Raw genomic sequence first — 23,807 nt, forward strand, 5'->3', positions numbered from 1 at the left:
CTCTATCTGTCTCTCTCTGGATGTTGCCCCTGCGACAAGGAAGGAACAGCAATATATTTCCAAGTCAGGGTGGTGAGTGACTTGGGGGGAACCTCCAGGTGGTGGGGTTCCCAGGTATCTGCTGCTCTTGTCCTTCTAGATGTAGTGGTCGTGGGTTTGGAAGGTGCTATCTAAGGAACCTTATGCAGTGAATCTTGTGGATGGTACACAAGGCTGCCACTGTTCATTGGTGGTGGAGGGTTTGAATGTTTGTGGAAGGGGGAGCAATCAAGCGGGCTGCTTTGTCCTGGATGGTGTCGAGCTTCTTGAATGTTGTTGGAGTTGCACTCATCCAGGCAAGTGGAGAGTATTCCATTACACTCCTGACTTGTGCCTTGTAGATGGTGGACAGGCTTTGGGGGCGTTAGGAGGTGAGTTACTCACCGTAGAATTCCGAGCCTTTGACCTACCCTGGTAGCCACAGTATTAATATGGCTAGTCCTGTTCAGTTTCTGATCAATGGTAACCCACAAAATGTTGATTGTGGGGGATTCCGTGATGGTAATGCCATTGGATGTCAAGGGGCGGTGGCTACTTCCTCTTTTGTAGGAGGTGGTCATTGCCTGGCACTTGTGTGGCGCCAATGTAACTTGCCACTTGTCAGCGCAAGCCTGGATATTTTGCTCCAGGTTTTGCTGTATTATCTGAGAAGTCGCGAGTGGTGCTGAACATTGTGCAGTCATCTGCAAACATCCCCACTTCTGACCTTATGATGGAAGGGAGGTCATTGATGAAGCAGCTGAAGATGGTTGGTCCCAGGACACCCTGAGGAATTCCTGCAGTGATGTCCTAGAGCTGAGATGATTGACCTCCAACCACCGCAACCACCTTCCTTTGTGCCAACTATGACTCCAGCCAATGGAGAGTTTCCCCCCTGATTCCCATTGACTCCAGTTTAGCTAGGGCTCCTTAATGCCATACGTGATCAAATGCTGCTGTGATGTCAAGGACACTCTCTCCTCCCCTCTGGAATTCAGCTCTTCTGTCCATGTTTGAACCAAGGCTGTTACGAGGGCAGGAGATGAGTGACCCTGATGGAACAATATATATATTATACATGATGTGAGCGTCGCAGGCTAGACTGACTCCTTAACTGCCTCTAATGCGCAACAGTGGCAGCACCTCCTGTAAATATGTTTGATTTTATATTTCCTACATTTTTATTCTGAAGCAAAGAATTATGTTCTTAAGTCTTGAATTACAATTTTATTGGAATACAATGATTCAATCTCCAGGGTGCTCTGAGAGGAACTTGTATGGTTGAATGCTTTCTCTTGAGCTTTTCCATCACTTCCCTTTTCTCGCCACACACCCAAATGGTGCAGATTTGGACATCTTTATATTGCGTTGTTTTTTTTCCCAAAGAAAACTGTGGTGTTCTTCATCATGTGGAGACAAACTTATTTAACTCTTAATCAGTGCTTTTTACGTTGATTTCAGCACTTCACTGCAGCTGCATGAGCCATGAGTTCAAGGTTGGACGTAGTGGGGAATGAGTCATCGTGATTAGTACACACGGGTACATTATTCTCACACTCCGTGACGAGAGAAACATCTAGTCTCTCCCCTGAGATACTAACCGCATGATGTTCTGATCTTGGGATTTATCCATCAACTATGTGGCAGTGCTTTCCAAACCTTGCAGATATCCACAAGTCAAACAGGCCAAACCAGCAGCAATATACACGTGTTGTCAGGACTTGGTTGCCCAGATTGTAAAACTAGAAAGCCAGAAAAGGCTGTAATTTTAATAGGCTTTTAAGGCTAAACAAGCAGCTATAAATCATAACTGACTTGAATTAAGAGCTGCTGATCATTGCAGAGAAAGCTGTAACATAGAATCGCATTCCTGAAGTGGGTTGATTATTCTGACGTGCATATGATGGACAAGCCTGTATGAAGTTGATCACAGTCAAAACTGCAGAATCTGCATTTATTATCTCTCTCTCTCTCTCTCTCTCTCTCTTTATCAGACGTGTGTGTGTCTCTATCTGTCTCTGGATGTTGCCCCAGCGACACACAGGATTTTCCTGTTTATATAATGAGTCAATGGATGCGATCAAATTACCTCACCACGCCTGACTCAGTTACATGACAAGGCCATTGAATCTCGCAAGAGCTAACCACTGTGCTACCGTGCTGCCATCTAAAACATCTATGGTTGTCAAGATGAGCAGTAAAACAATAAAGAGCTTAACGAAGTGCAAAGAACAATGTTGATCCAGGGAACTGGGAGAGATGTAAAGAGAAAACAGAAAATATAGTAACAGCTGAAAAATGTAATCTGAAAAGAAACTTAAGGGAACTTAACACTGGTGTATATTAGAAAAGAGGTGATTGTGGGTAATGTGGGCCCTTTAAAGACAGATGCAGATAATGTTGTAAATTAAAATGAGAAAATGGCCGACTGAAGTAGTGGGTCTTGATGCATGCACAGAGTCAGTCAGTCTTTGTTGTCATGTCACCTGACACCCAGTATATCTACTGCATATAAACACTACTTCATTCAGAAGCACAAAAATGTTGAAATGCACTTGCCTTACGCAGCAAGCTGCCATTGCCTTTGATTCTGTGATCCCATCTCTCTCCACGGTCAGAGCTGAGGTGCTGAGTCACTTAATGGGTGCCAACCTGCTCCCACTTTGCTAGTTCTGTTGTCCTAATTTGAGTACCACAGCGCATGAAATGTGGCCTAATGCAGCTCTCTGGTTGTGCCAGTTGGCTCGGCTTGTTTAGGGAAGGAGTTAACAGTGTGGGGATGCAATAGTTACAGGGGATTCAAAGGTAAAGGGAATAGATGGGCATTTCTGTGGCCGCAAACCCGACTCCAGGATGGTATGGTGAGTCCTTGGTGCGAGGGCCAAGGAAGTCTCAGAGCAGCTTTATGACATCCTGGAGGAGGAGGGTGATGGTACACATTAGTAGAAATGACTTTAAAACAAGGGATGAGGTCCTAAAAACAGAATGTAGGGAGTTAAGCAAGTTTAAAAAGTAGGACCACAAAGATAGTGATCTCAGGATTTTGTTTTTTATTTCAAAAATATACTTTATTCATAAAACCTCTTTAAAAAAATTACAAAATATTTCAAATTGTCATAGCAGTAAAGCGCGATAATACTGACATTTTCTCCAGAAGTCCAGATTTACTTGAGTTTCTTCAATTCAATAATGATGACATTACACACATTTCGATGTTTACATTACAATTCTTTTCAAAATATTGATCTCAGGATTACTAAAGTGCCACGTGCCAGTCAGAGCAGAAATAGCAGGATATATCAGATGCATATGTGGCTGAAGAGACGGTGCGAGGTGGAGGGTTTCTGATTACTGCGATATTGGGACCGGTTCTACGGGAGGTGGGGCCAGTACAGCTCAGCAGGACCAGGAATGATATCCATGGGGAAGTATTTGCTAGAGTGGTTGGGGAGGGTCTAAACAAAAATAACAAGGAGATTGGAAGCTAAGCAAGGAGTCCGAGGAGGGGGGAAACAAAGACAAGAACAAAAGACATTTAATGGATGAATTAATCACGCAAATAGATGTAAACTGGTCTGATATAATCGGGAAAATGGAGACATGGCTGCAGGGTGACTAAGGGTATTCCATATTTAGGAAAGACTGGCAGAAAGGAAAAGGGTTGCATTGCTGATTAAAGAGAAATTTAACACAAAAGTGAGAAAGGATTGGCTCTGATGATGTGGAATCTCTGGGTAACGCTGAGACCCAAGGTGCAAAAAACATTAGTGAGGATAGGATAAAAAAGTAGTGGTGGTGTTGGAAATGGCATTAAACAGGAAATTAGAAATGCATGCAATAAAAGAACATCTGTAATTATGGGTGACTTTGATCTGCATATAGATTAGGCAAATCAAATTAGTAACAATACCATAGAGGACGAAGTCCTGGAGTGTGTACAAGATGGTTGAGGAACCAACTAGAGAACAGGCCATCCTATACTGGGTATTGTATAATGAGAAAGGAATCATTGGCAATCTAGCTGTGCAAGGCCCCTTGGGGATTGAGTGGCCATAATATGATAGAATTCTTTATCACAATGGAGAATGACGTGGTTGATTCTGAGACTAGGGTCTAATCTGAATAAAGGAAACTATGATGGTATGATGCGTGAGATGGCTATGATGGATTGTGGAACGTTAAAAGTGATGACGGAGGATCGGCAATGGCAAACCTTTAGAGCGCATAGGTGAACTGCAACAATTGTTCATTCTTGTCTGGTGCAAAAATTAAACTGAACAGGTGGTAAAACCATGGCTTACAAGGGAAATTAGGGATAGTATTAGATCCAAGGAAGAGGCATACAAATTGGTGAAAGAAAACAGCAGGCCTGAGGATTGGGAGCAGTTTAGAATTCAGCAAAGGAGGACAAAGGGATTAATTAAGAAGAGGAAAATAGAGTAAGCTTGCATTAAACATAAAAACTGACTGTAAAAGCTTCTATAGATGCATGAAGAGAAAAAGATTGGTGAAGACAAATGTAAGTCCCTTACAGTCAAAACAGGGGAATTTATACTGGGGAGCAAAGAAATGACTGACTGACTAATACATTTGGTTCTGTCTTCACAAAGGAGGACACAAATATTGTACCAGAAATGTTGGGGAACACCGGCTATAGTGAGAGGGAGGAACTGGTGGTAATCAGTATTAGTAGGGAAATTATGTTGGGGAAATTGATGGGATTGAAGGCTGATAAATACGCAGGGCCTGATAATCTACATCCCAGAGTACTTCTGGAAGTGGTCCGAGGAATAGTGGATGCATTGCCGGTCATCTTCCATGAATCTACAGACTCGGGAACACTTTTTGACAAATCTATTGGCATTCTTTGATGATGTAACTAGGAGAATTGACAGGGGGGAGCCAGTCGACGTGTTATATATTTGGTATTTCAGAAAGTGTTTGACAAAGTCCCGCATAAGAGATTATAATGCAAGATTAAAGTGCATGGGATTGGGGGATGTGTATTGAGATGAATAGAAAACTAGTTGGCAGAAAGGAAACAGTAGGGATTAATGGGTCCTTTTCAAATTGTCAGGCAGTAACTAGTGGGGTGCCACAGGGATCGGTGCTGGGACCCCAGCTATTCACAATATATATTAATGATTTGGATGAAGGAACAAAATGCAACATCTCAAAAGTTTACAAATGATACCAAGTTGGGTGGGAAGATGAACTGTGACGAGGATGCAGGGATCCTTCAGCATGATCTGGACAGGTTGGGTGAGTGGGCAAATCAATGGCAGATGGAGTAAAATTTGGATAAATGTGAGGCTATTCACTTTGGAATCAAAAACAAGAAGGTGCATTACTACCTGAATGGCTGTAAATTGGGAGTGGGGAGTGTGCAGCGGGGCCTGGGTGTCCTTATGCACTAGTCGCTGAAGGTAAGCATGCAGGTGCAACAGGCGGTAAAGAAGGCAAATGGTATGTTGGCCTTCATTGCGAGAGGTTTTGAGTACAGGAGCAGGGATGTGTTGTTGCAATTATACAGGGCCTTGGTGAGGCCACACCTAGAATATTGTGTGCAGTCTTGGTCTCCTTTTCTGAGGAAGGATGTTCTTGCTCTTGAGAGTGCAGCGAAGGTTTACGCGACTAATTCCTGAGGAGATTGACTAATTTAGGATTGTTCTCGCTGGAATTCAGAAGAATGAGGGGGTATCTCATAGAGACTTATAAAATTCTAACAGGACTAGATGGTGGGTGTGTCCAGAACCAGGGTTCATATTCTGAGGATTCGGGGTGGACCATTTATGACCGAGCTGAGGAGACAGTTCTTCACCCAAAGAGTGGTGAGCCTGTGGAATTCATTACCACAGGAAGTAGTTGAGGATAAGATATTGAATACATTCAAGAGGCAGCTAGATATGGCACTTGAAGTGAATGGGATCAAGGTTTACGGGGAGAAAGCAGGATTAGGCTATTGAGTTGGACAATCAGCCATGATAGTAATGAATGGCAGAGCAGGCCCGAAGAATCGAATGGGCTCCTCTTGCTCCTATTTTCTATGTTTCTATATTTCTATAAACCCCACTATTTTAAAATGGGAGGTAAAGAATGTGATATTTCCCGTTTATCAGTTATGTAAATAAACGTTGCAATTGTTATTTACCTGTAACTACAATGCAGAGGCTTGCAGCCTCGAAGACAGCTTCCAGAGTCAAACTGATACAGAAACTTGCGCTAGTTGGGGTTATCTCCCACCCTGGTCCCCTTGGCAGATCACCCCACAAAGGGGACAAACACCACAGAGGCTAAACAGAATTATATGCTCCTGGAAGATAGGAGCAGGAGAAGGCCATTTGGCCTGATGTTGGTAGTGGGGAAAATGCTGGAGTCCATTATAAAAGATTTAATAGCAAAGCACTGGCAAAACGGTGACAGGATCGGACAGTCAGCATGGATTTATGAAAGGGAAATCATGCTTGACAAATTTCCAAGGATGTAACTAGAGTTGATGAGGGGAGCCAGTGGATGTGGTTTATTTGGACTTTCAAAAGACTTTGGACAAAGTCCCCCAGAAGAGACTAGCGTGAAAAATTAAAGTGCATGGGGTTGGGGGTAGTGTATTCAGATGGCTAGAAAATTGGCAGACAGGAAACAGAGAGTTGGAATAAACTACTCTTTTTCCAAATGGCAGTCAGTGACTAATGGGGTATTGTGAGGATCAGTGCTAGGATCTCAGCAATTCACAATATATATTAATGACTTATCTGAAGGAACTAAATGTAAATCTCCAAATTTGCCGATGACACAAAGCTGAGTGGGAGGATGAACTGTGAGGAAGATGCTCATTGTGATTTGAACAAGTTGAGTGAGTGGGCAAATGCATAGCAGATGCAGTATAATCTGGATAAATGTGAGGTTATTCATTTTGGTAAAAAAATACAAAGGCAAGTTATTATCTGAATGGCTATTGGGCTGGGTTCTCCAGGCCCGCCTGCTCACTGCAAGAACGCCACAGGCGAGCCGCGTACAATGTAGACCTCCATTGACCTCGGGCGGGATTATCTGGTCACCAAGCGGACGGGGACGAAGAATCCCGCCCATAGATTGAAAGAGGGGAATGTGCAACGAGACCTGGGTGTCCTTGTACACCAGTCGCTGAAAGTAAGCATGCAAGTACAGCAGACGGAAAAGAAGGGAAATGGTATGTTGGCCTTCATAGTGATGAGGATCCAATTACAGGAGCTGCTATTGTGCACAGCCTTGCTGAGACCACACCTGGAATATTGTTTGCAGTTTTGGCCTCCTTATCTGAGGAAGGATGTTCTTGCAGCAAGGGATTGCAGCGATGGTTTACCAGACTGATTCCTGGGGTGGCAGTACTGACTTGTGAAGAATCGGTTAGGATTATATTTACTGGAGTTTAGAAGAAATGAGGAGGAAATTTCATAAAAACCTAGAAATTCTAACCAAGCAAATGCAGGAAGGATGTTCCCAATGGCGAACGGACTCCAGAACCAGGAGTCACAGTCTACGGATACGGGATAAACCATTTAGGACTGAGTTGAGGAGGAATTTCTTCACCAAGAAAGGGGTGAGTCTGTGGAATTAGTTACCACCGAAAAAAGTTGAGGCAAAAAAATTGTATACATTTGCAGTTCAATATAGCTCTTTGGGCTAACGGGATGAAAGGATATGGGTAGGTTACTGAGTTGGGTGATTTGCATGATCATAACGAATGGCGGAGCAGGCTCAGGGCTGAATGACCTACTCCTACTCCCATTTTGGATGTTTCAGTGATCTGTCTTTATCAGCAGCAACAGTTTCGGCAGGGGAGGAATTGAATGCCAGTTTCTGTTGTCTGTAGATATATTGTCTTAGGAATGTTCCGTTACCATTGACACTTTGATGAAATTCTTGCATGTTGCACACACCTGTTGAACATTGTCTGTTGTTTAATCTGGCTACATTTGCCTAATTTCTCACACTTCTAATTGGCCTAATCATGCTCTGTAACTCCCTCTAAGCTTGGTTCCTATAACCTCTTCGCCCCAAATCAGCTAGACGCACTCCTACCCCCCACTCCTAATTGACTGCCTGAATTACATAGATAGTTTCCAATCTGCATTTCTGCTTTCTACAAGCATCTTCTTCACCTCTGCTCAAATTTAAGTCATCAGCTGCTCTACCCACTTGGTATCTAAATGTTCTCCTCTTCTCCCTCTGACCTTCCTGACTGGTTGACTGCTCCATTGAGCCATATGCCTGGCTCCAACATCAGGTTTCTGAACCCTTTTTTTTCATTTTGAACAAACTTAAATCCTCACTGTTCAATGGCTTTGGTGAAGGGGAAAGAGTAGGTAAGTGGATGGTGGAGTGTGACATCGCTCTTTCACATTCCTGTGGTATAAGGGGAAGTTAGTTCAAGGTATTCACTAATGGGACTTTCCCCATCTGAACAAGATCATATACTGTGCCGCGATCAATTGGGAATAAACAGGGTTTTGTGTTATTATGCAGTCAGTTGATTACTGTTTTTTGTAAATATAGTTTTTTGTAAATATAGTTTTTTCGCTCCAAAGTGACAGCTATTTTAAAAATCAACACATAATTAATACTCTAATGATTAAGTGATGAAATCATTAAGCTATATCAACACTTGTTTTTAAAAAAACCTGTTTGTAGGATTTCAATAAGGCGGGATGTGATTTCTGCATTATCCTCTGCTAAATATTTTCTACAGTTTTTCCCACTTTTTTCAATTCTGTTTTTGGAAACAACACTGTCTGTGTCTTTTTGTGGTCATTGTAGTCAAGAATGTTTCCCTTTTCTGGGGCCCCTTGTGACACTTGCAGGTGGTGACTGAAAAGTAAAATACTTTTGTTACTGGCTGTAAATGAGGCCATGCCATCAGCTATCAAAGGCATATTTTAGTATTAATGTCAAATTGAACTTCATTTGCCAAATGTTCTGATTTTGGGCTCAACTCGGTACAGTGGGTAGCATGGTGGTTAGCACAATTACTTCACAGCTCCAGGGTCCCAGGTTTGACTCCCAGCTTGGGTCACTGTCTGTGCGGAGTCTGCACGTTCTCCCCATGTGTGCGTGGGTCTGCTCCGGTTTCCTCCCACGGTCCAAAGATGTGCAGGTTAGGTGGATTGGCCATGCGAAATTGCCCTTGGTGTCCAAAGTTGCCCTTAGTGTTGAGTGGGTTATGGGGATAGGGTGGAGGTGTAAGCTTGGGTAGGGTGCTCTTTCCAAGAGCCGGAGCAGACCCGATGGGCTGAATGGCCTCCTCCTGCACTGTAAGTTCTATGATTCTATGAGTGTTGCCTCATCCATATAAACCGGGCATGGGTGTTTGGGAATCGTTTGCTCAAGTAGGCTTCTTGGAGAGGCATGGTTGTTTTAATTGGCCATTTTCTGTGGCCTTGCGTAGTTACATTTTACTCCCATATGTTGGTTGGATTTGCTGTGTTGCCTGCCGTTTTCCTAGGTTTTTCTTTCCTATCTGTCCTCTGCTAACCTCACGAGAAACCTCCGAAAAGCAAAGGATTATGCTCATTTAAAAAAACTGGGTCATGACTGCCAAACCCATTTCACAATTCCATTACAACCAGCAGTCTTTCAACCCATTGCCCTGTATTGGTTTCAACTCCAGGCCATTGAGAAAATACTTTGAGCAGTACACTTGATGAAGCACTGGTAGTTAGTGGGTGCTAACTTTGAAATGAGGCAGTAGGATGAGTTTTGCATACATAGGCCAAATGGCTTACTTCTGAGGTAATAACCTTTGTGCTATGAATTTAACATATTACTGAAGAAGCATATTGGCACAAGGCAAGTTTTCTGGTGCATGTGACTCTTCCTATAGTGTATTTGTACGAGTGCACTAGATAACCATAATGGTTGCTCACAAAGTCATTGAGTGGAAAATCATGACTTTTCGTTGCTTTTCGGAGGTTTCTCACAAATTTGATTGTGTTTTTGTGAAGGGGTAACCAAGAAGGTAGATGAGAGCAGTACAGTCGACGTTGTCTACATGGACTCTAGCAAGGCCTTTGACAAGGTACCGTATGGTAGATTGTTGCATAAGGTTAAATCTCACGGGATCCAGGGTGAAGTAGCCAATTGGATACAAAATTGGCTTGACAACAGAAGACAAAGGGTGGTTATAGAGGGTCGTTTTTCAAACTGAAGACCTGTGACCAGCAGTGTGCCTCAGGGATCTGTGCTGGGTCCACTGTTTTGTTATTATATTAATGATTTGGATGAGAATTTAGGAGGCATGGTTAGTAAGTTTGCAGGTGACACCAAGATTGGTGGCATAGTGGATAGTGAAGAAGGTTATATAAGATTGCAACAGGAACTTCACCAATTGGGCCAGTGGGCCAATGAATGGCAGATGCAGTTTTATTTAGATAAATGTGAGGTGATGCATTTTGGTAGATCGAATTGAGGCAGGACCTACTCAGTTAATGATAGGGTGTTAGGGAGAGTTACAGAACAGAGATTTAGGAGTACAGGTTCATAGCTCCTTGAAAGTGGAGTCACAGGTGGTGAAGAAGTCATTCGGCATGCTTGATTTCATTGGTCAGAACATTGAATACAGGAGTTGGGATGTTTTGTTAAAGTTGTCCAAGACATTAGTAAGGCCACACTTGGAATACTGTGTACAGTTCTGCTCACCCTATTATAGAAAGGATACGATTAAACTAGAAAGAGTGCAGAAAAGATTTACTAGGAGGCTACCTGAACTTGATGGTTTGAATTATAAGGAGAGGCTGGATAGACTGGGACGTTAGGAGGCTTAGGGATGATCTATTAGAGTTCGATAAAATAATGAGGGGCATAGATAAAATAGATAGTCAACATATTTTCCCAAAGGTAGGGAGTCTAAAACTAGAGGGCATAGGTTTAAGGTGAGAGGGGTGAGATACAAAAGTGTCCAGATGGGCAATTCTTTTCACACGGTGGGTGGTGAGTGTCTGGAACGAGCTGCCAAAGGCAGTAGTAGAGGCAGGTTCAATTTAAGGGCCTGTTTCCATGCTGTAAACCTCTATGACCTCTAATCACTGAGCTGTTTTAAGATGTGCAGCAGCATGACATTTATGGACCATATGGTGCAGAACAGCGCTGAAGAAATCTCCATTATCTTGTCTGAGTTATCGGTTTATTTTGTGTTTACAGGGTACAAACAATACGAGAAACCAGTTTCATTGAAAAAATGAAGAAAACAGTAAGTACATTGTACTTGTGATATTCTGGCATGGGCATAACCACTTAGTGATGAGAGAATCAATTTCCTCCATTTTTTAAATCTTCCCCAGTTTCTCTCTCTCTCTCTCTCTCTCTCTCTCTCTTTCCCCCCCCCCCCCCCCCCCCATAATTCCTGTGATACTTTGGATTGTGTTTCACTGCATCCCTTCTCGGGTTTACAAATGTGGAATCATGGAAACTTGCAGAACAGAAGGGGACCATTCAGTTTACAGTGCCTAAATTGGTTCTTTGAAAGTCTATCATGCACATTCCCACCTCCCCACTTTTTATCTGTAATCCCATAGTTTCTCATCCTCCAGCATCTGTCAAATTTCCTTTTTTTTTAAACAAAAGGTAATATCTGCTTCAAACTCCTTTTTTCCAGTCGAACATTTCAGATCCTGACCACTTTGAATAGGGGAAAGAAAACAATTCTCTCTTTTCCTCAAGATCTTTTGACTGATTTTGACCTCCAGCTATTAGTTCGTTCGTAAGAGGAAGTATTTTTTCTCTATCTACTCTTAAGAAATCATCTCGTCTTGAAAACCTCTATCGTGTCATCAATTAATCTTCTCTCTGCCAAGAACGGTCCTAACTTTTGCAATCTTTCCTCCAAACTGACTTCTCTCATCACTGGTGATATACTGGTCAACCTCTTCCGTATACTTTCTCTGTCCGTTTATACCTTTCCTGAAGTGTGATTGTCTGCAATACTCCAGTTTAAGTAAAAGCAGTGATTTACAAAGTTCTAGCAAGATCACATAGCTTTCCATATCAGTACTTCTAAAATGTGTCATTTCAAATTCACTATCTACATTGAATTCCGTCTTCTATGCTTCTACCCATTTTTGACATCCAGAAGCTTATAACTTTCCTTATCAAGTTTGATAAACGTTTGGACTTGTTTTTTTCTAAAAAGTGAAAAGAGTACTGGACCCAAAGCTGACTCTGGGAGAACACTGCTGCAAACTACCTTCCAGTCTGAAAACCATTCATCACCAGCACCTTTTGCTTCCTGTCTCTTTCCCCTTCATTCCCTTCGATACTCCTTTTCTTCTTTCTGTTCAATGTTCCTTAAGCCACTAAGACTTGGGAGTTAAGATTCCATTTGCATCCTCTGTTGAATCCCAAATTTCTTTATCCGTCAGTCTGGCCTCAATAAAAGTCGAGATGGATTTGCAAGTATAACATTAGTTATTTTATTCAGCTGGCAAGCTAAACTTAGTCCACAGTGATACAGATAACATGTTGCTCTCTGCAGCTCCGGGACTAAGTGAATGTCCCAGACAAAGAGATCAGTACTAATACATTCAAATGGCATCAAGTTTCACATACTCGACACCCATAGGTCATCCTATGTCCCTCCTGACTTGTTTGATCTATTCTGATTGGCTCACTTCCAATCCCTTTCTCCGGCCCCTATCAATTCAGCATCACTCTCATAGACACACCTCTTCCTGCTTTTTTCCATGCGGTCTAAGATCCTTTGTCTCTACTTGCCAGAATCAAAGTGGCTTATTTCTACATTACATTAACTAATATCTCTAAAGTAACAATTTTATATCACATTCGTCATTCCCTCCTTTTATCATTCCATGATAACCGGACTATCCAATCCATAGCTACGGTTCCCCATCTAAAAAGATCCGTCGCTGCATTTCCAATTCCTGTCTTAGCCCCCCTTCATCTGCTTCACCCTCATGGATTTTAACAGTTAAATTTTTGGGGGCGGTGATCTGATCCAGTGCACCCCGCATTCTACCCATCACACATTTAAGGATGGCCAGGCCCACAAAGATGCAGCCAATAGCTACCACTAGATACATGGCCATATTTATCAACCAGTCCTTCCAACCTCCAAATCCCCAGTTACCCCAAGAGCCAGGATCCTGCATCCCGTCCAAGTGATCCCGTATGCGATCCATAAATTTAGTGATGTTAGCGGTCAAGTCTTGAACTCCCATGATACACTTGCCCTGCACTATGGCGCATACCCCACCCTCACGGGCCAGAAGATAGTCAAGAGCATACCGGTTCTGCATTGCAAACAACCGTAGCTGAGACAACTCCTTGGTTATTGCCCCGAGGGCTCCCAAGGTTTACTACCCGGGTTTTCCTCAGTTTGGCCTTTAATTAACTTAAGTGTATCACCCGGTAACCTACGTTCTAGCTGTACTTCCCTTCTCATACGCCCCATCCTCTCTCTAGTCCCTTTCACTTTCTCATAGCCTCTTCCTACGCTCTTCTGACAGCCTGATTTTACCTTTATTGCACCACTCTTAACACATCCAAAATCGAATTTACATGTATTCCAAAAACAAGGCAATGTCCATATAATGTTCCCTTCCCATCGCCGGGACAGGTGCAACTGCTTCATGATTCCTGCATTCTCCTTAACTTTGATGACCTTCCATGAGTCGATACCATGTCCTCGTATATGGGGGCAGTGAAGAACATCACCTTTGCAGAGGTGATGTATCCTTGTAGATTGGTTGGGGCTACACAGATACATAATATTCCCCTTTTCCATGTCCATCGCCAATAACACGCCAAGCGGAGTGAGGCCAAATATCATACAGACGATGCGGAGCCACTCCATCATGCTCCACACCTGTAAAATAGCACTGGAGAAGGGAGGCAGGTTAGTATCCGACCTTTTGGAAATCTTTGGATCCAAGCTGTCTTCAGGGGATGTCCCGGAGGACTGGAGAATAGCCAATGTTGTTCCTCTGTTTAAGAAGGGTAGCAAGGATAATCCCGGGAACTACAGGCCGGTGAGCCTTACTTCAGTGGTAGGGAAATTACTGGAGAGAATTCTTCGAGACAGGATCTACTCCCATTTGGAAGCAAATGGACGTATTAGTGAGAGGCAGCACGGTTTTGTGAAGGGGAGGTCGTGTCTCACTAACTTGATAGAGTTTTTCGAGGAGGTCACTAAGATGATTGATGCAGGTAGGGCAGTAGATGTTGTCTATATGGACTTCAGTAAGGCCTTTGACAAGGTCCCTCATGGTAGACTAGTACAAAAGGTGAAGTCACACGGGATCAGGGGTGAACTGGCAAGGTGGATACAGAACTGGCTAGGCCATAGAAGGCAGAGGGTAGCAATGGAGGGATGCTTTTCTAATTGGAGGGCTGTGACCAGTGGTGTTCCACAGGGATCAGTGCTGGGACCTTTGCTCTTTGTAGTATATATAAATGATTTGGAGGAAAATGTAACTGGTCTGATTAGTAAGTTTGCAGACGACACAAAGGTTGGTGGAATTGCGGATAGCGATGAGGACTGTCTGAGGATACAGCAGGATTTAGATTGTCTGGAGACTTGGGCGGAGAGATGGCAGATGGAGTTTAATCCGGACAAATGTGAGGTAATGCATTTTGGAAGGGCTAATGCAGGTAGGGAATATACAGTTAATGGTAGAACCCTCAAGAGTATTGAAAGTCAAAGAGATCTAGGAGTACAGGTCCACAGGTCATTGAAAGGAGCAACACAGGTGGAGAAGGTAGTCAAGAAGGCATACGGCATGCTTGCCTTCATTGGCCGGGGCATTGAGTATAAGAATTGGCAAGTCATGTTGCAGCTGTATAGAACCTTAGTTAGGCCACACTTGGAGTATAGTGTTCAATTCTGGTCGCCACACTACCAGAAGGATGTGGAGGCTTTAGAGAGGGTGCAGAAGAGATTTACCAGAATGTTGCCTGGTATGGAGGGCATAAGCTATGAGGAGCGATTGAATAAACTCGGTTTGTTCTCACTGGAACGAAGGAGGTTGAGGGGCGACCTGATAGAGGTATACAAAATTATGAGGGGCATAGACAGAGTGGATAGTCAGAGGCTTTTCCCCAGGGTAGAGGGGTCAATTACTAGGGGGCATAGGTTTAAGGTGAGAGGGGCAAGGTTTAGAGTAGATGTGCGAGGCAAGTTTTTTACGCAGAGGGTAGTGGGTGCCTGGAACTCACTACCGGAGGAGGTAGTGGAAGCAGGGACGATAGGGACATTTAAGGGGCATCTTGACAAATATATGAATAGGATGGGAATAGAAGGATACGGACCCAGGAAGTGTAGAAGATTGTAGTTTAGTCGGGCAGTATGGTCGGCACGGGCTTGGAGGGCCGAAGGGCCTGTTCCTGTGCTGTACATTTCTTTGTTCTTTGTTCTTTTACAGTAGTGGAGATGGACTCAATTTACAGTGATGTAGGTGGACCCAAGCACTTCGCCCCTCCACTTTAACTGCTGTGGGGGTGGTAAGGAGAACTTGGAAGGGCCCGTCCCATCGCGGCTCCGACCCCTTCCTAGTCCAATTTTTTGACCATGACATAACTACCGGGCTGGACTGAAAGTGAGCTAGGTACTGGGGGCGATGACTGGTGAGCCGCGCGGACCTGGCCATGGAGTTCCTTGAGCACTTGCGTGAGGGCTAGAACATAGGTGGTCATCTCTTCAGTCATCTGATGAAACTGAACCAGTCTGGGAACCTGCAGGCTCCAGGGAGTTCTAAGAGGCCTGCCATAAAGAATCTCGGCGGGAGAGAGCCGGGCCGGTCCCGCAGGTGTAACCCGCAGCTGGAAGAGGGCAACGGGGAGCAACTTAAGCCATGTCAGTCCCGTGTCTGCTCTTAATTTAGCCAATTTAGTTTTGAGGGTCTGATTGTGTCTCTCAACCAACCCGGCCGCCTGCGGTCTGTAAGCACAGTGTAACTGCTGGCGTATGCCCAACTGGAAGCAAAACTCCTTGTTAATTTGTCCAATAAAATGAGGCCCATTATCAGAACTTAACTGAGCTGGTATACCGTACCGGGGAATGATTTCCCTCATCAAGACTTTAACCACAGTAGCAGCTTTATTAATGTAATCCATTTGGAGCGTCTCAAAGGGACCACTGGGCGACGGGGTTTGCCCCATCCCACAAGGGATACCTTTTCCGGTGTTATATTGCTGACAAATCAAACACCGATTACTGATACTTTGGGCCAACCCCTGCATTTTAGGGTGCCACCAAGTGTCCAGCAACAAATCACTAGTCCCTCGAGCCCCACAATGAGTTGCAAAGTGTACACATTCAATGACCCATAAAGCCAGCATATCAGACATACAAGTCTGATGTGTAGGCGTGGTCCATAAAGAGGAAACAGAATCATATGTACAACCTAACCGTTTCCACATTTGTTTATCACTCTCAGGAGCGTCCTCCTGTAACCTTATGACGTCTTGGATGGTTGGCATTGACTTGTCAGAAGCAGACATATTTATAGTAGATCGTTTAGTCTGACTTAACATCTTAGGCACCATCACTTGCTGAATTTGCGCGGCTGTTCGAGCTGCACAATCTGCTCGTTCATTACCAACGTCAACTGGGGTTGTACCATTCGTGTGGGCAGCACATTTAATAACGGAAATCTGCGCGGGCATAAGGAGGGCCTGCAGTAGGTCATTAACTAAACCCCGGTGGAATATTTGACCACACATAATCATGTCAGGTTGTTCTGACGAAATGTCACTCAAATCGCCCCTTATTGTGGTAGTTTCCTGAATCAAGGCTAAACAGTCGTGGCCAGGTGCGTCTTCATGGACAGGGGGACCACTAAGAAAACAGGCTGGATTGATAGTGGTACAGTGGTTAAATGTCAGACGTGAATTGTTCAAAAGGTATATCTCATACCTATTCTGACGAGCTGCGGTATGATGCTGAGTCTGCAGTTGCCTCAGTAGTGCGATGACCGAGTGGGAGCTATACGCCGTAATATCCTGTTGGAGGGTGAGAGCATGTAACGGCTATGCGATGGCATTGATTGAACGTAAATCCTGTACTAATCGGTACTGGTCTGGTTTGGCTGGTTTAGGCACAGCAAGTATGGGGGTGTTACATTCTGATTGGCAAGGGACCAAAATACCCTGTTTCAACAGCTCTTGAATTAATTTATCTATTGATGGAGCAGCTTGAGATTTCAGGGGGTATTGTCAAATGGAAGGTAGCTTTACATGATCCTTAATCATCACCTTAATAGGTGTAACATTTGTCTTTCCCACTTGTGATGGGTATTCCGCCCAGACCTGTGGATTGACATATTCCAACACATCATGTCCCCTGTGATGCTGCAGTCGAGTGTTAATTGTTTCAGGGACCTCAACATTTTTTTTGGTAGTGCCGTCCGGCATGACTTGAAGTGCGTACTCTGTTGGATCCAAATGATCCACTGCCCTCCTGACCATTCACCCCATATCCCTGGCATGGTACTGGTCATGGACCTGACGTGTAATATGAGGGCTTACCGAAGCTGACTGTGGCCATAAATGTGGTGATATTGTAACAAAATCGGCTGTACCTTCTTTTCCCGTGACTGTGGCTGTAACCTTGACTGGCCATTCGGTCTCAAGTAATGGCCGGCATTTGTCCTCCAACTCCCTGTTTCGTCCAGTTCTGTCATAGGCCAGGGTAACGTGATGCAGTGACTGTTCAACGTCTAACGTCCACCACTGGGGGGTGATAGAAATATAGCACTGTTGTCTCATCCTCCATGATGTAACCGTTACCCCCTCATCTCCACATTCTAGCTGTAGCTGGAAGATACACAGTAAATCTCGGGCCAACAAGTTACAGTCCAATCCAGTAGTCACTACAAACTGATGCTCTGCAGACTTATTCTCGTAAGTGACTGTCACAGGTTCAGAAATAGGATACTCACACACCTGCCCTTGGAACCCTGACAATTGCTGCGTGTGGTCGGATAATGGTAATTTAAGTGCTGATTGCACAGAAGACATGGCTGCCCCGGTGTCGATTACAAATGAGTGATGTTGATCTCCTATCTGCAGAGAGATAATAGGTTCCCTGTCCGATTGGAGAGTCCTTATGGCTAAATTAGCTAGTCAATCCTGTGTTGGGAAAGGGTTTTCCTGGGAGAAGTCAGTGTATCTCGTCTGTCCTCCCCTTGGTGGGTACCCTCTCCTTTGGGTCAGATAATCTTCTTCTACTGCCTGTCTTTTAAAGGGGCATTCCTGTTGCCAGTGATCTACACGGCCGCAATTAAAACATGCATTGCTCCCTCTATTTCTGCCCCGTCCTCTTCTTCCAGTAGACCAATGGCCCCTCAGAGGGGGCTGCGGTTGTAGAGCTGTTGATTCGTTCGGTGGGCCATAAAAAGGGGGTGAGGGTCCCTTTGGGTGGGTTTGGTATCATCCTCCTCGCTACTCCACCCACCCAAAGTCACAATATTGGGGCTCCTGCTGATAAACTACCATTTCTGCCGCTTTTGGGATCGCCAATCATCCTTTTTCATTACATACTCAGTCTTAACCTTTGTAACTGAGCCTCCTTCTTGGCCTACACCCTCCTTCCAATAAAATCTGCCTGCCCTTGCCATCTGGGAAGGGTCGTTCTCTGTCCAATTCATGTTATTACATTTCACAGCAGTAACCACAGAAGGTGGTAGGCAATGCATTAACATAGCACAATATTGAGGGGAATTCTGACCATTTTGATACAGCAAATCGCCTGACTGCCCCCGGTAGATTTCATTAAAACGCTCCAGAAATTCCTCTGGCTCTTCAGTCTTCTTAGGTTTTAGGTCTAAGATAACAGAAAGATTTATGGGCCTTTGAAATGTGCTATTCAACGCATTCAAGATCTGTGTCCTTCTATCGTCGTCTAACGCATAGGCCTGCTGAAGTGCGGCATGACTTGCATAATTCAAGTGGTTAAGATAATTGCGGTACTCTGCTGGGGTTAAAATCTGCTGGACTAGGGCCCAGAGGTCCCTTAAATCAGCTTGATAAATTGAGATGGTAGTCCTCAAGGAATCCATGAAGGCAGCAGGAGATTTTTTTCTATCTGGGATTGTAGCCATAATAGCCATCATCTCACTGGGTGTCCATGGGAAGTAAACGTCTATCGTGGGGTTCGCTCCCGCAGTCACTGCGTCGGGGTTTCGCATCTTCCTAATCGGTAACTGTCTCCGAATGTCACCAGGGGGCACTCTAGCTATTTCCCCTGGTTGTTCCAAGACTTCAACGTCTCTCCCTGTCACTAGGGGGAGTTCTTTCTCTTCAAAAGAAGTTGTTTCAGCTTCCTTTGTTCCCGAATCTTGTGGTTTCTCCTTAGTTTGGAGAGACTTAGGTGATATGCTTAATTGTTTCTGGTGAGGGTCAAGCCCCTCTCTCGCTGTCCGAGATCTTGTCCTAGAGCTAACTGGGCTTGTGGGACAGAGTTCCGTTTGCTCTTCTGGTCGTGAAGTTGGTAACTCAGGACCCACACTATCATCCAAAAGGGCTTGAGTTTCTGGCATATTTGGAATCTGGGGAGCAATGACTGGGTATATATTATTGTGCTCTGGTGATTCTGGAATGAGCGCAGACCATGCTATGGGTGCAGACGGAACTTTTACTGACTTTTCCAAATTATTGAATTTTTCTTTTTCTGTCAATTCAAGGCCAGCCATTGAACTACGTAGCTCATCTCTTGTTTGATCCGTGTCTTTCCTGTCTGTACTTGCGCTTTTTTTTTAAACTTAAAAATGTTTGAAAATTCAAATTGAATTACTGCAACTTGCAAGCTTAGCTCTGATCTCAACTCAGAACCAAATTTACAATTTGCTTAACACAAACTTGTATAACATTTGCAACTTAATTATTTCTTTATCTTAACAATTTTTCTTTTAACAAGTTTTTTTTTTTTTCCTTTTACATTCACATAAGTGTTGCCAAAATCAACTATCATCTCCAGATTTACACTTTTTTTTAAAATGCTGTCCGTGACCTCCTTTAAGTTTCTATTAATCTGATAAAATGAGATAAACATTATTTCAAGTAAGTAAAACTTAAGATTCTGGCAATTTCAATCAATTGCTTTCGAAAATAATAACTTTTATCAAAGAGGTGGAGAAACCCACTGGTTTCCTTTAATTAATTCAAAACGTAACTTTGCTGGTGTTCACTGACTCAAAGGAAAGGTATCCGATTACACTACAGGCTGCTGCTGTTATCTCAAAGCCTGAGTGAGAAGCACTGTCTGTCTTTTGATTTTGCCTGCTGCTATTAACCCTTTGAGAGACTTCTGCTTCAACCAATATGCAGCATTCCCCACAATCTCAACTAGTCCTCGGAACTGCGTTTTTCGCCAATACAGTCCAAGGAGACAATTTTAGCTTAATCAACTATATATTTAAAACACACATAGAGTTGAACCATCTTCAGATTTAAAAACAGTTATACTGGACTGAACCTTCACTACTGAAGTCCCATCAGCCCCTGAACCCATATAATAGACTGAACCTTCACTACTGAAGTCCCATCAGCCTCTGAACCCTTATACTTGGAATTGAATCATCATTTGAGATGTCACATCAACCCAAAACCCTAACCCAAGCCGAATCAACAATATGAAATCCCATCAATTAAATTGCTAATCCCCAGACTGACCTGTGATTTCGTCGAGGCGGTCTTTCTGTGCCAACCGCGAGTGACCAGACTAATCAAACGATAAGAAGAGGGGAACAATCAATGCGCGGTCATTTTCCAGTTCTACATTGAGGGCCCCTTGTTCCCCATCCTCCTGTTCATAATCAGTCTAATTCTGATTTTGCAGTTGGACCAGGATCGCCCTGAGAAATCCCGGTTTTCGGCACCAAATGTTGAATCCCAAATTTCTTTATCCGTCAGTCTGGCCTCAATAAAAGTCGAGATGGATTTGCAAGTATAACATTAGTTATTTTATTCAGCTTGCAAGCTAAACTTAGTCCACAGTGATACAGATAACATGTTGCTCTCTGCAGCTCCGGGACTAAGTGAATGTCCCAGACAAATAGATCAGTACTGATACATTCAAATGGCATCAAGTTTCACATACTCGACACCCATAGGTCATCCTATGTCCCTCCTGACTTGTTTGATCTATTCTGATTGGCTCACTTCCAATCCCTTTCTCCGGCCCCTATCAATTCAGCATCACTCTCATAGACACACCTCTTCCTGCTTTTTTCCATGCGGTCTAAGATCCTTTGTCTCTACTTGCCAGAATCAAAGTGGCTTATTTCTACATTACATTAACTAATATCTCTAAAGTAACTATTTTATATCACATTCGTCACCTCCAGCCCCTTGTTGAAATGACTAACTGTTCCCACATGAGTATCTTTATTCTGAAGTGTTGTTTTGTGCTTTTTATACTGCTCCTTCCAGGGAAAAAACATAGTTGTGTTTTACGGCTCTCAAACAGGAACAGCGGAAGAGTTTGCCAACCGGCTGTCGAAAGATGCTCAGCGGTATGGAATGCGAGGCATGGCTACCGATCCAGAGGAATATGATATGGTTGGTACCACATTTCGATGACCATAAAGAATTCTTAGGAGAGCTGAACCAAAATTGCTCATGGATATGTATGCCTAAATCATAAATGGGGATTTCTCATGGCATTGCTTAAATTTAATAAGTTCTGTTTCTCTTCCAACAATGACTCTCGTTATCTCCTGTTCTCTCTGCACCCTTTGCTCCATATTATTCTTGCGTCTCAGTCCAGCACAGTGTTTTTCAAACTATTTTTCCCGGGACCCACATTTGCCAACTGGCCGACCTTCGGGACCCACGCCGGCCGACCTTCGGGATCCACGCCACATTCGCTTTCCCAGTCTATCTTGAGTCAAGGCAGTGTTTAGGACATTAAGGTTTCCTTGCCATACATAGGAAAGGAAAACTGTCTAGTTTTTCTGTTCATAATCACAATGCAGTAGCTCCTGGTGCATTGAATTTATGTCAGCTTTGAATTTATGTCAGCATTGAGTGAGGACAGGATCAGTCATGCACCCTGGTGATTGATGTTTTCCAGTCCATGAAAATTCACTGTCCAGGGCCACACATGAGATACTGGAGGTATTTCGCTTTAATGAGTGATTAAACCTTGGGGGAAGGACGTTTTGTATATGTTCAATGAATGGTCTATTTTCACTGGGTTTTCTTTGTCTTGGCCACCAAGTATTTAGATCATCTTTTGTAGGTAACAGCTGATGATTCCCATGAAGCAGAGAAACAGCCGCAGCTTCTTGCTGCGTATTTTCTCCATTGAGAACTTGACTGCCTTGCCTGACACCTGCGACTCCACCGCAACAACCTTGGCTGCTCCCATCAACCCCCGCGCCCATCAGGACCCCGTTACTGTGAACGCGCATCATTTTATTCCAATGGTTGCAAGTGAAGCATGTTTTTAAAAAATAAAATAAAAATTGCTGATGAAATCAAGTGGGTCCCCCGACTGGCCTTTGAATTTGTTATTCGGTCTCAGTTTCAAGGACAAGGAAATTGAATGAAAGATCTTTCTACCTGTACAGCAAAAATGCAACACCTAAGGATTGTTGCTGTACTAACTGGTGGGGGGAGGTTGCTGTTGGGATGAAAACAGATTTTAAACGCACCATTCATGTGGCAGCTATAGCTGGAGCTGGGCGGTCGCTGAGAGACATCTTTGTAGCTTGTTGGGGTAGCTTGATGCAAGGGCACATGTACGGGAGTGTTGGCGTGCGTGGGAGTGCTGAAAGCCGCGACACATCTTTACCCTTCTGTGGTGTTACCCCTGAGCTTCAGATTGAGTTAAATTGTTAAATTCTTGCTCTTACAGGGCAGCGGCTTCTCCCTTTAAATAAAGAATTGTTACCGGCCATGGGTGTCACACCCGCCCACGACCCACCTGCGGTTCACGACCCACACTTTGAAAGCCCCTGCTCTAGCCCTTTCTCTGTCTTCCACTTCACTCAGGAGAGCCAATATACAGGTCTACCCAAAAAAGGTTAATTATTCAGTAGATTTAATTAGTGTTGTTGAATACTGTCACTTATTAAATGGCATAAGTTAGCATTAAAAGCACTTAGCAATCAGCTTCATTAACTATAAAGAAGAAAAAGATGTTGATGAAGTAGCATTTATAACTGCAACACTTGAACAATATTTAACACATGCCATAAATGACCTATTTCAAAATAAAATTCATTTGACAAACCCTGAGGTCTTGACAAGCCGGCAGGGCACCAGGCCATTCCAGTAGCTTAGGTATATCCGAAATGTTTTAAATTAATTAATTGTTCCCACTCTATAATATAGCTTCTTTTTCTCGCAATGTTGCGTTTAAAGAGTCAAGCGACTGCTTCCTTCCTGGGCTCCTATCAGCTGTTTCTGGTAGGTGACTAATTTATTTAATAAACCCCCATCCTCTGCAGTCCGCTCAGCGCTCACTTGTGAACTCCGAACCGTGAAACCTGAAGCAATTAATCTGTTCTCCAATCCGTGCATTTACAGCTGCCACTTGCTGCGGCCCATTCTTCAATTAATGTAGACTGATTCTCACTCTGTTTGATCAGAGAAATTCACCTAAAAGTCTTGAATCCAGGTGGTTTCCTCCAGGTGACTTTCCTCCCCTTGCACGAAGGACATTTTGAGTTGGATTCTGCAGCTAACAATCAACTGCCTGGTGCTTTCTCCGGGTAGTCATAATGCATCGAGCCAAAATCATGCCGGCGGGTTGTTCAGCCATGGGGACTTCACCTCTGAATTTGAACATATCCAGC

At 43.8% G+C, this 23,807-nt stretch overlaps 1 protein-coding gene across 5 annotated transcripts in view; it reads left to right on the forward strand.

Moving 5' to 3' along the window:
* Window positions 1-23,807, forward strand: part of LOC140386684 (NADPH--cytochrome P450 reductase-like) — a 122,294-nt gene that overhangs the window by 40,274 nt on the left and 58,213 nt on the right. For 4 of the 5 annotated variants that reach the window (XM_072469240.1, XM_072469239.1, XM_072469241.1 and 1 more), the window contains 2 exons: window positions 11,194-11,242; window positions 21,436-21,564. In XM_072469240.1, coding sequence (XP_072325341.1) covers window positions 11,194-11,242; window positions 21,436-21,564 — 178 coding nt within the window. Of the gene's footprint in view, window positions 1-10,005; window positions 10,073-11,193; window positions 11,243-21,435; window positions 21,565-23,807 lie in introns of those variants that run through there. The other variant, XM_072469242.1, reaches the window with a different exon arrangement.

This window comes from Scyliorhinus torazame, chromosome 12 (assembly GCF_047496885.1).
Source record: "Scyliorhinus torazame isolate Kashiwa2021f chromosome 12, sScyTor2.1, whole genome shotgun sequence".
Classification (NCBI taxonomy): Eukaryota; Metazoa; Chordata; class Chondrichthyes; order Carcharhiniformes; family Scyliorhinidae; genus Scyliorhinus; species Scyliorhinus torazame.